This window comes from Tachysurus fulvidraco, chromosome 24 (assembly GCF_022655615.1).
Source record: "Tachysurus fulvidraco isolate hzauxx_2018 chromosome 24, HZAU_PFXX_2.0, whole genome shotgun sequence".
In the NCBI taxonomy this organism is placed as follows: Eukaryota; Metazoa; Chordata; class Actinopteri; order Siluriformes; family Bagridae; genus Tachysurus; species Tachysurus fulvidraco.
Window position 1 is genome coordinate 14,036,090 of NC_062541.1, and position 12,763 is coordinate 14,048,852.

The 12,763-nt window shown below is 39.4% G+C and overlaps 2 protein-coding genes across 3 annotated transcripts in view; both read right to left on the reverse strand.

Annotated features, from left to right (window-relative positions):
* Positions 1 to 172: 172 nt before the first annotated feature.
* LOC113643946 (mucin-12-like) lies at positions 173 to 5,549 on the reverse strand. Its single transcript, XM_027148393.2, has one exon. The coding sequence runs from the start codon at positions 5,547 to 5,549 to the stop codon at positions 183 to 185; it is 5,367 nt and encodes a 1,788-aa protein (XP_027004194.2). The 3' UTR covers positions 173 to 182.
* Positions 5,550 to 9,516: 3,967 nt separating this feature from the next.
* Positions 9,517 to 12,763, reverse strand: part of drg2 (developmentally regulated GTP binding protein 2) — a 7,332-nt gene continuing 4,085 nt past the window's right edge. For both annotated transcript variants that reach the window (XM_027148492.2, XM_027148494.2), the window contains exons 8-13: positions 12,697 to 12,763; positions 12,518 to 12,615; positions 12,210 to 12,375; positions 11,293 to 11,351; positions 10,049 to 10,102; positions 9,517 to 9,958 (exon numbers count right to left, since the gene is read on the reverse strand). The exon at positions 12,697 to 12,763 is cut by the window's right edge and continues 24 nt beyond it. In XM_027148492.2, the coding sequence (XP_027004293.1) occupies positions 9,872 to 9,958; positions 10,049 to 10,102; positions 11,293 to 11,351; positions 12,210 to 12,375; positions 12,518 to 12,615; positions 12,697 to 12,763 (531 nt within the window). In that variant the 3' untranslated portion in view covers positions 9,517 to 9,871. The remainder of the gene's footprint in view (positions 9,959 to 10,048; positions 10,103 to 11,292; positions 11,352 to 12,209; positions 12,376 to 12,517; positions 12,616 to 12,696) is intronic.

A 12,763-nucleotide genomic window follows, 5' to 3' on the forward strand; every position in this document is an offset into this window, starting at 1 on the left:
AACTTGGTACAGACTTGGTACAAACCAAATCTTCTACTGTGTACTGGGTATTTACTTTTATCACACAAGCCTTAAAACAGGAAAGGATTAACCCTAACCCTAACCCTAACCCTAGCAAACATTCAGTGATAAAAAGTCTAAAACTGACTACCAGCTAAATTTCCTGATATATGGCCAAATGTTTAGGTTTGTACCTTATCATACCAGTGCCCTTGAGGTTCACCTTCCCTGTCTGGTGACCACTCAGGGTCAGAAACATCAGCATCTTGCCCAGGATACACAGGAATGACGAAGTCCACCAGTTCTTCATCCCTGTACATGGACCATTTTATGAGGTTCTGCACAGTATGGTGTGGAAGGACTCTTTCAGAGGACCAAACATCATCTGGTTCATGAGCATCTATTGTGTGGGCTTGAGCCCAATGTTCCTCAGGTTGACCCTGAACCTGAGGTGTCACAACTGCGTACCTTGGATCCTCTGGAGTTCGCCTCAAAGTTGTGGGCAACTTATAGTTGGCTTTGTGTAAATTAACGTTCTTCAGGGCACTTCCTAGAAATGGTGATGTAGGTTGAGCACTTTCGTCCGTTTTACCCCTGGTTGTAATTGTTCCATCAGGCAGTCTGTAGGTAGCTTTACGAAGATTTTGGTTCTGAAGTGCGCTGGACAGAACTGAAGGTTGTTCTTTTTTGTTGGGATTTCTGAATAGACCAGAGGTACTTGGGAGTCTAACATTACGCATATTTGCTTTTTGCAAAGCACTTGACAGGTTGGAAGAAATATTTTGTTTTGAATCCTGGTCTGAGCGTTTGTTTAAAATTGTTCCATCAGGGAGCCTGTAGGAAGCTGTACGGAGATTAGCATTCTGAAGTGCATTTGAAAGAATTGGGGAGGTTGATTGTTCAGTCTTCTGGTCCCGAGAAAGGAGAGTTCCACCTGGCAATTTATAAGAAGCTTTACTGAGATTGGAATTCTGTAGAGCATTTCCTAGGTATGGTGAAAATTGTTTCGTTTCAGTTACTCGATCAGAGCCCCGGGAAAAAATAGCTTCAGGAATCCTGTAAGGAGCTCGTTTGACATTGGCATTTTGAAGAGCATTACTTAATAGGGACGGAGATGAAGTCGGTTGTTCAACCTCATTCCTTGATTTGATTGTTCCATCTGGCAGCCTGTAAGTTGCTTTACGGAGATTTTGGTTTTGTAAAGCATTTGCCAAAACTGACGGTGTTGTGTCCTCTTTTTGGTTCCCTGGGTTCCTAGATAATAATGACCCATTAGGTAATCGAAAAGAAGCACCTTGAAGGTTTGGATTCTTTAATGCACTTGATAAAAGATAAGAATGTTCTTGTGCCTGAACGATAGGTGTAGGGCTTCTTTGTAGTGGAGAAATGTATGAAGCATTGCGCAAATTAGTGTTCTTTAGAGCACCGGACAGTAAAGATGGTGAAAAATTTTGATGAGAATTTTGCAATGCATTTGCCAGACCTGGGGAAGTTTGCAGTGACACTTGCTGTGTGACCAATGGATGGGAGGATGCAAGTCTTTGTACAGAGGAGCTTAATGAAGAATTACGAAGATATGGATTTTGGAGTGCATTTCCCAGCATAGGAGAACCTTGATAACTAGGTTGAACATTCGGAAGCATCGCTACTGAATGAGGAGCTGCGGCTTGCTGCATTGAGTTAAACGAAGACTGAATTGCACTCTGATTGATGTGTGCCATTAGTGGAGACTGTGTAGGACTGAAGCCTTTAAGCGGTGAATTATATGATGCAGTAGAGAGATTTGGATTCTGTAAACCAGTTGTTAAGAGAATAGGAGGACTTTGCTCAACTGTCTGGCCAAATGATATTATCTCTTGAGGCTGACCAGCAGCTGCTGCTCTGATGGATTGGTGGTTGATAGCTTGATTATGTAAAGAATTTGTTATTACAGGAGAAGAAAGATTCCCATGTGGTGCAGAGTGCACAAGCACTGGCGTGCCAGGTCTCACTGTGAGGTGAGGTGAGGCTGGCCTCATTGGGATAAGGGGTGAGCCTGGTCTGAGAGGGACATGAGGTGAGCCTGGTCTCAATGGGGAATAAGGTGAGCCTGGTTGAACTGGAAGTTGAGGTGATCCAGGTCTTGCTGTTAAGTGAGGTGAACCTGGTCTCATTGATGCCTGATTTGGTATATGCCTTATGGCTGGTTGTGGTAATGGTGATCCTAGTCCATTTACTGAAATTTGCTGAGGAAAATGTACTTCACCATTCATTAAAATCGTTTGGCTCGGCCCTCTTACTGACTGTCTTAGTGGAACAGGATTTATTGGTACTCTCACGACTGGACGGCCTCTCCCAACAGGTCTATGAAAACCTCTCTGGGGATTTGGAGTTCCTGGTGGGAAAAATCTGTTTGAGTCTCGGAATACTGTAGGCCTAGAGCCCTGTCTTCTTAAGGGTACAGGTGATGAGGTTGTACTTCGATGCATAGGTCCTGAACCTATTACTCCATTATGAATGGAAGATGTGAATGGGGATACGTTTTGTGTTAGAGGATGTTCCTGGTGGCTTCTTCTTTGCAAAACTGGATTGACAGGGGATGGTTTAACAGTACCCATCGGTACTTTATTTCGACCAAATCCTCTAAATCTACGTGTGGACGGATGAGTAGACAGACTTTGAGTATCGTGCTGGATTCTAGCAGACAATCTTGATGGTGTAGGAGAGAGAGGTCGAGCGGCAGACGAGGATATTGGTCTTGGTGATACTGTTCTTTGGGCATGAGGTGAGGGTGGTGGATAAGGTTCAGTCTGTTGATCAATTCTTGGAGATAGAGGACGGCTCATTCTTCTTAAAGATGGTTGTGAAGAACCAGCAATTGATTTTGATGATATAAAAGAATCATGCCTTTTTCCACCAATTGGCCTGAAAGGACTTTGAGGGGGGCCTGAATGGACACTTTGCCGTAGATTCATTCTTGGAGATGAGGGAGGGCTTTTCCTTCTTAACGAGCCTCGCAATGGGGTTAATGGACTCCCTCCTTCTACAACATCAGGAGATTGTCCTCTTATAGATAAAGGTCTTCTCTGGGGGATGGGAGACTTTCCCTTCAAAGTGACTGTTGGAGATGGTCCTCGTCTTGAAAATTGTGGGGAAGATGGGGGCGTAAGCCCTCTTTTTTGGAGTGGTGATAGTGGTCTTTGTGTATTGGTATTCCATGATGATTGACCAAATACTCTTTGCTGTCTTGGTGAAAATCCTGGACTTATTCCCTGTGGTTGGGTATCAAACCTTTGGTGGGGAAAAGGATTATTCCGGCCTGGTAAAACTTTACCCCTCCTGATAGAAAGCTGTGAGAGATGAGGACTTTTTCGTCTTAGTGATGTTTGTTGTATATTCTCAAATGGAAATTCAGGTCTTTGAAACATGGGATCTGGATATATATAAGTGGGGTTTGCTTGATCAATGAAGCCTGGGTCAAATCTCCTTGCAGATAAAACAGGTGATAGAGGTGTTGCCAGTGGCATGTGACTCACAGGTCCAAAAGAGTGTCTACTTGGTGTGGGTGATCCTGGCATAGGAGGAGGAAAAGGAGACCTTGCTTGAAGTATTGGGGAGGATGGCAATTGTGGTGAATGAACCAAAATAGGAGACCCAACAGGTAATGAAGAATATGCTATTGGTGTTTGCTGGATCAAAACAGGACCAGTGCCTGGTGCTCCAGAAAATGATGTTGGTGTTTGTTGGACAAAGATAGGACCGCCGCCTGCTGCTGCAGGATATGCTGTTGGTGTTGTTTGGACTAAAACATGACTGCCACCTGTTGCTGCAGGATATGCTGTTGGTGATTGTTGAAGCATAACAGGACTGCCACCTGCTGCAGGATATGGTGTTGGTGTTTGTTGACTTAGCATAAGAGTTGCGGTGGAAGACTGTTGTGGAATTTCTACCATTTGCTGTGAAATCTGCTGAGTAAACCCCATAGGTTGAGGAAACATCTGAGGGTTTTCGTGTTGCATATCAGACATCAATTCTAAATCATTTAGAGCAATATGAGGAGATGCTGGATTTACAATTTCAAGTTTCTCTTTTCCAAACAGTTTGACTTGTGGTCTTGGGAGCCGAAACTGATCTTCAGGCATAAAACTTTCCATTCCTAGCTGTGCAGTTTCATTAGTGTAAGGTTCAGATGGCTCTGTCTGTTCCATTATATCCCCTATTATGTAGGTGTATGGCTGATTAACACCTAAGAGAGGATCTATATAAATTGCTGTAGGTTCTCCACTATAGGTGTAAAGATTTTGATTGTACGGATTTGGGTAATTTGGGTACCTCATGTAAGCATCTGGGTACCACTCCTGGCTTCCATAAAAATTTTGCTGATCACCATAATAATCAAACTGCTCTGGGTAAGCACCATAATTGTAGTATTCTGGATCATTTCCATAGTAGTCATATTCTTCTTCTTGTGGATACCCAGCTTCATTATAATATTCAATGCCACTATCAAAATAACCATATTCATCCATTCTTTGCTGCCTAGGATCATAGTAGTCTATTCCAGTATCATAATAGTCATATGGTTGTCTTTCGTTGTATTGGTCAATGTAGTCTTCAACATAATATCCATATTCATCGGCATAAAGGGGATCATAGTAATCACTTTCTTCACCATATAATCCATATTCATCTTCAGGATAACAATAGTACTCTTCATCATGGCAGTCATATTGATAAGGTCTCCTGAATCGTCCATGGTCATATTCATTCTGGTCCAAATATCGCCCTTGTGGGTTGTTTCTTCCATAGCTTCTTAGGTCATAGTCATCTTCCCCATAGCTAAATTCAGCCTCATCATACTCATATCCTCCATTCTCATAGCCATATCTATCTTTGTTTGACCTGCGTTGACGAAATGAACGACTTTGTCTTCCCGAAGATGTTTTAGATGTTATGAATTTACTAATCAGCCAATTAGTAGCTCCTGAAATTCTTCCCACAAGCCCTCCTTTATTCTTGAATTTTGCAGGTGCAGTAGGCTTTTTGCCCATAAATCCTTTCAGTTTGCCTCCTAGCCCAGAAGTTGCAGCTGCTGTTTTTTTTGTTTGTCCACCGATATTGAGCAATAAAAGAGATTTTTCGCCTTCTTTCTTCTCAACTTTATTTTTTCCACCACTTAGAAATCCTGACATGAATTTAGATGTATTCTTTAGATCTTCAGGTTTAGACTTGCCAAGTCCTGCAAGCAACTTAGATGGATTTTGGAAAGCCTTCATAGGGGTATCTTTTTTTTTCTTCGATAATCGCATAAAAAGTCTAGATGTAGTTTTTAGACCTCTTTTAGGCTTTGGGGCTGGTGTTTGGGCCTTTGCTCCTGTCTTTAATAACTCTGCATCCGAGCCATCTTCAGATTCACTGGTAACAGCAGGCTTTGCTTTTCCTTTTGCCTTTTTAGGATCTTCTTTTACTTTGCCCTTTGCAGGAGGTTCTTTAGCCCCTGCCCTAGCCCCTTTTTGTCCATTTTTTCCTCCCTGAGCAGCTGCTGTTTTTTCAACTTTCTTTGGAGGCATTTTAGGCTAATTTATGTCAATATAAAAAAAATTATGGAAAATGTATATTTTAAGAAAACTGGTTCATTTGGAGCAAGAAAATTACCTTCAAAGGCACATATAAAAAACAAATACAGCTCAAAATAAAAGGCTGTGTCTTATCTAATGTAATCTATTTTTTTTTTTATTACTGTCCCAAATCAGACGCAGGTTTTCTTCAATGACGCACATATTACACTCATTCAGGAGACTCACTCTACCTTGCATGGTTATATTCCTCATCTAAGAAATGTCCAATGGAAAAATTCTATCCCTTAGCGGTTGTGCTGATTTTGGCAAAAGATTTCCCACAGGCAAGATGACCTCTGCATTAGAATCCCTTTCGTCATTTGTTGAAGCCTTTAAAATTTTCTCTTCCTAAAGGTACTCCAGTCACATATTTGTCCTTGGCGAGTCTCAGATAGTGTTCTTGCAAAAGTCTGGAAACATGTGTCTGAAAGTATGCGAGGACTCCCTGTTATAGTTGGAAAGGGCACCTTAAATGTATCAACTACACTCACTTAGAGTAACATTATCTCTTTGGTTCATTCCTGTATAAATTATGCAGTTCAGTGAGCTGTTACTAAACTGTCTGAGAAACATTTCCAAAGAGCAGAAGAATATGGCTGTGATGCAGAATAAAAAAAAAGTAATATTATCCAGCGTAAAAGGTGAGTGCAAATACCACACACACACAAATACAGAATACAATTACAGCTTTTTGCTGAGGTAAATGCTTGATTTATTTTATTTTTTATTTTTGACACTTTGTACAACTGCATTGGTTTTGCTATATTACAAAAAAAAATCGAATCTACTGTGATTGTTGTAAGATGTTCAGAAAATAAAATACATTATAATCTTCACATATTAAAAGCTTCAAATATTGCATTATACTCAATTTTTTAATACATTAGCTTATAGATTTTTTTTTCTCTTTAGTTTGGACAAAAAGAGAGACCTAGGTTGGTTTCAGTTATCACTGCTTTGTGGTCTTGTTAGTAAATGTCGCCTGACATATTTTTGCGGCTGTGGTTGCTGCTGTTTCATTTTTAGTTTATATTAAAAGTGTCATTTAGGGATTCTTAATTCATTGATGAGAGGTAATGCTCAGAGTCCATGGGACTAAGAGTAATAAATTCTTAATGGCTAGTATTCAGATACTTCACATACTAAGAAATGATGAAATATTCATTGTAGAAGCTCTAAATATATCTACAAAATATACATATATCAGGTTTTATTCCAGAAAGTTCACTGACCATTCGTTCAGTTATTGTGACTATTATTAGAGTAATGAAACACCTTCCATTAGCTTAATATAATAAAATATTGAAATGCATTAATGTAGATATAAATATGGGTTAGCACTAAACATGTAGGATTTTAAAGACTGTTTAGTTTCCATTCATACATTGTTTTCATGACATTTTTAATGGTTGATTACTATAAAGAAATTGCATCACATCACTCATTATATAATGTGAAATGTTCTGCATCTATTTGTTTTAAATCTATTGCATGTGTAGCTCTTATGTACAATATAGTTAAAGCAACAACACAGCATTAGAGCTCAGATTGCTATAAAATTATAGATTAAGATTAAGTTAAAATCATTTTCAAGTATTCACAAGAATTTAATATTGATATTTATTTCCAAAACACAATATTTATTCAAATTCTATATGCCATTCTATGGTGTGTGTAAAGCAGTTACAAAATAGATTGTCATATAACAAGACTCCATCAGACAGCTCATAAAATGTTCAGATCGTGTTGCTAAACATATTAATGGCCTGTGGTTTCTCTCAGGATTTAAGCAACCATCTAGATGTACTGATAAATTTGATCAATTCAGATTAAGAAAAATCTGACAATCTGTAATCAATTTGCTTTAATTAATTAATAAATCTGCTTAGACCTCAAGTAAAGTAAAAAAAATAAAATAAAATAAAATAAATAAAATAAAACATGCTGTATCTCTCGTTAGCTATATTGGAACTGGCCTGAATGATAAACAGCCAATGGTTTTCAATTATGACATGTTCAGATAAACACATGCATTAATAAAGGACTTTAATTAAATGTGCAGTTGTAGTGTATCAAGTCCACCATCCACACTGTTTTTCAGTAGATGGCAGCAAAGTTCTTCAGTGCACTATTTTAAGGCCTGGTCTTCATTGTGCAAGTTAGTGTGCAAGATATCAGAAGGAAAAAATGCACCATATAATGTTGATGGAGCTTGTGAAAATTTGTTGCATCAAATAGCATGGTTGATAAACTATCAGATAAGCAGTACTTAAAATGCTTTTACGGTGGTTTCAAAATCCTTACATACTGACAAGATCTACACAGTGTGCTGAAATTCTAATTTTAGTTTCGTACATTTACATGTTTTGTAAAAAAAAATTATCCTGAAACATTTCTCTTTTTGTCCCCAAAACAACAAAACATACAAGACCTTTCATTTGTGCTTCACCCAAGTGTTGGATTTCAGCTGAGACAGTTTTCAAAATATGTATAATTTCCAAATTTCATAGATAGAAATAAGGATTAGGGGGTTGGAGGTGAGGACTATGTCAGATCAAAGATGGAAGATAAATATACATATTTAAAAAAAAAAAAAAACTGTAAAAGAAAAAAATATAAAGTTCTATTGTTCTAATGAATAATCTATGAGTTTTAATGAAAAATTTGTAGTGATTAACATTTTATGCTACTTATAATACCATTATCCAAGATCCAAGGTCATTTATGCAGCACTTTTGCTACTAAAGTCTATTCACTAGAACTACAGGTGTGTTCCCACACACACATCCATCATGTTGTGCCATATGGTTCCAGCATCAAATATCCAAACCTGTAGTGTGGCACACAGAGAAGCATCAAATCCCCTTACCTTCACTGCACTGAACAGGACAAAGCTCAAAGCTGTTCCTCACGTAATTCCAAAACGAAGTCTTTCCATTTTTCTTATCCTTATCGATTTGACGGTAGACCCGAGGCCTGCTCAAGAGTTTAGATAATTCCCCACGCCACACTTGCTCTCTGTGTCGTACACCCCGAGTGCCTCCGCATGCATATTTAATGATGTCTATTATACTAGTTTTCACTACTGAATAGAAGCAGTGGCTCTAGGTTTCCAGATGAATAAATGGAAGGCAACAGTTGGCATCTTGGAAGTGAACAATTAAGCACAAGAGCACCTATAGGAGACTGAAAACCTGGATCTTTCCTATATTTGAAGTCTGAAAATTGAAAGAAAAAAAAAAAATTGTTCACTCCTAGACTTGATGTTAAGAAAATAAAATATCTTTACCCTTTTAAACTCTACAGGAGCCCTGATACAAGCTTTCCAGTTACTCAGAAGGTTTGAATACAATAATAATAATAATAATAATAATAATAATAATAATGTCACTAAAACCTGGCAACAAGGCAGGTGGTGTATTAGGTGGAGTACCAGCACATTTTTCACACCACTACCCAAGACTGGTCATGTTTATCTAAAGCACTTTTAGCTGGTTATTTAAAAAATTCCATACACCATTTGCCCATTTTCCCTTTTTCCAACATATCAAGATCTGACTGATCACTTACTGCAAAATATATCCCACTCCTCGACAGGTGAAAGTGTAACGAGGTAATCAATGGTAGTCACCTCAGCAATCACTGACTGATCGGGGTGTGTGTGTGTATGTATGTGTGTGTGTATATATATATATATATATATATATATATATATAATGTGTGTGTGTGTGTGTGTATAGTTAAAAAAAAATAGGACATTTTGTGTGAAATACATCACATTACCCTGATTAAGCCACTTCTCCTGCAGTTACTAATTTGATCTCTTTAAGCCAGACACGATAGTCAAAAAGCATCTTAAAAATTTCAAAGGGAATGAGCGCTCATATCCCTTTTTTTTTTACTCACAAGTGTCTGAACCTTTGAAATCATTCGTTTTTATTGCTTTCATTTCAATTTGACATTTTGTTATTGGACAGAAATACTGGTTTGTAAGCAGTAAAAAATATCAACCTGTTGCTAATCAAATTCAGGTTGCATGCATGGCTCAACTGATATATAATCAATATTTTTATCATAATGAGGAAGATAAAAATCATGAAATACGCTTGTTTTGTTTTATAGGGTTTGCAATTCATCCTTGTTTTGAACAAAATGCTCAGTAAAGGCTCTTTTTAATGTCATCTTGGTGAAGTAAATGCATGAAGCAGTTGCGTATAAAGTAAAAATGTAATCTGTTGTAATTGTACAATGACTCGATGGTCGGAGACATGATATTATTTCTTCACGATCTGAATGACGTCCTCGTGTTCCATGATGTGCGTCAGTCCTACTCGCTGCGGGCTGTACTTCGTGCTCGTTCCCTGCAGGGCAGAAAAACGGACAAGTATTTCTGCAAACTGTTCAGCGCAAGCGTTCAGGGGCATTTGACTTCCGAAGGTCTGCAAACTTACCCAGACAAGTGCGTACTTAAACTGGCCTGCTAATGTTCTGTGGATTCTGTGACACTGGAATAAAAACAGGATAGAACAGACCGGGTTAAATAATGGTACGCTGTAAAAGAAACCGGTGCACAGCTTAGATTTACAGTAGTTTACCCTTGATACGGTCTCTCTTAATTAATTGCTAAAGTAAAATGATCTGGATTCGAAGCTGATGCTACGGGCTTTCTACATCTATATAGTCTAAATAGAATTAGTAGTAGTATTTTTATATCATAGAGCAATTTTTTTTCTTAGACTAAATTCTTTGTGCAGGCGTGGCCTAATGGTTAGAGAGTCTGACTTGTAACCCGAAGGTTGTGGGTTCGAGTCTCGGGCCGGCCACGACTGAGGTGCCCTTGAGCAAGGCACCGAATCCCCCCCCCCAACTGCTCCCCGGGCGCCGCAGCATAAATGGCTGCCCACTGCTCGGGTGTGTGTTCACGGTGTGTGTGTGTGTGCACTTTGGATGGGTTAAATCCAGAGAACGAATTGTGTGGGTCACCGTACTTAGCCGTATGTCACGTCACTATTCACTATTTGTGCTGTGTTGTAGGAAATGCTCTTATTGTCCAGTTTACTAGGAACACTGATAGCCTTGTGCATTTATCTAAATCAGCTAATCAGGTGGCAGCTGCACAGTGAATAAAATTACGCAGATACAGGTCAAGAGTTTCAGTTATTGTTCATTTCAAACAAAGACGTGGGATGGATTTTGGTACCAGATGGGCTGGTTTGAGCGTTTCAGTTATCTTCACAACAGTCTTTAAAAGTTTATACAGAATGGTGCAGAAAGCAAAAGAGATTCAGCGAGCAGCAGCGCTACAGGGGAAAGAACCTGCTAACGAGAGATGTTTCGAGCTGCCAGGAAGTCTACAGTAACTCTAATGGATGCTCTTTACACACTGAACTTTGAAGGAGATGGGGTGAAGCACACAGCCCTCCATCACCACTGAGAATTCCACTTCTGCCAGCCATTAACAGGAACCTAAAGCCTCAGAAGGAACAGATCAAAACGATCTGATCCAAGTCAGAGACCTCATTTGTACTCGTTCGGATAACTGAAGCTGTTGTGCAGCAGCTGCATGACTTTATGCACTGACTGTGCTGCTCCCACACGATTGGCTGGGTAACAACATTAATGTGCAGGGGTACCAGCGTTCATATTAAAGTGGCCGATGAGTGTATATACGCTTAAAATAATAATAACTCCATACCACGTGTTCTACTGTTGCGCCTCTTCTCATGATGATCGCGTCGCCAAAATCTGGCCGTTCTGTACGACAAGAAAGAAAAAAGGAAGGGGAAAAAATAGGTAGATCATTGGTGGAACTTTCACTGGGTGTCATACGTCTACATTATACCTTTTGTGACCGGAACGTTCAGTATCAAGCTGTAATACAAAATTGTGGATGGGTTTTTTTTTTTTTGGCAAGAATAAATTAAAGGGTGTAGTATAAATATCAGAGTACTCAATTATTCATTTTAATGGGACACAATACGATTTAGCACTAATCCAATTCACCAGGCGTTTAAAATATTTTAACTCTAGACACAATTATGACATCACAACACTTAACTGCATGTTGCTTTCCATGCATCTGTATGGTGAATAATGTAATATTCATTCATTTATTCATTTTCTACCGCTTTATACAAACTACCTCGAGTCACGGGGAGCCTGTGCCTATCTCAGACGTCATCGGGCATCGAGGCAGGATACACCCTGGATGGAGTGCCAACCCATCACAGGGCACACACACACTCTCATTCACTCACACACTCACACACTACGGACAATTTTCCAGAGATGCCAATCAACCTATCATGCATGTCTTTGGACCGGGGGAGGAAACCGGAGTACCCGGAGGAAACCCCCGAGGCACAGGGAGAACATGCAAACTCCACACACACAAGGTGGAGGTGGGAATCGAACCCCCAACCCTGGAGGTGTGAGGCGGACGTGCTAACCACTAAGCCTCCGTGCCCCCCATAATGTAATATAATTATTGCTATTTTTGTGTAATGTATGAGGCACAACATTAAGATGTATGGTGTAATGTGAAGATGTTAACAATTAAAAATTAACTGTAAACAATTAAAAGTATTTTGTTTATTTTTCCAGAAAAGTCACCTCCTCTCTTCTTGGTGTAGAGACAGATCAGAGCCAGGTATTCCCACAGCTGCTCCAGGAGGTAGTCTAGATTCAGTTTCATGCCACAGCTGATCACCACACTGTTGGACTGATGGGCGAGACGGTCTACTTCTTCTATTGAAATCTGGTCCACTTTGTTGTACACCTGAAACATTTCCAGGAGAATGACGGGCAATCCATTTTCAGGAGTTACTTTCCATATATGTTGTGAAGTGTATGTAATGAAACAAATACAAGGTAATGGTTGTCGAAGAAGAGTAATCTCACAGAGGCAGACTGATACTCACATATAAACAAGGCATGTATACTCTGTTGCCCACAATGACGTCAATAAATTCGTCTGATGTACAGTCTTCTCTAAACAAAACCTCAGCATTGAAGATTTCTATAATAAAAGGCAGGTTAAGGGAATGACCTTTTTAAAAACATGCGGAAGTCCAGTCGAGACAAAGCCTATAAAGGATACTATACTCGTGAAGAATGAGCTGCACAAGCTTCTCAGAGCAATGTGTCAGAGGAACCGTCGAATTGAA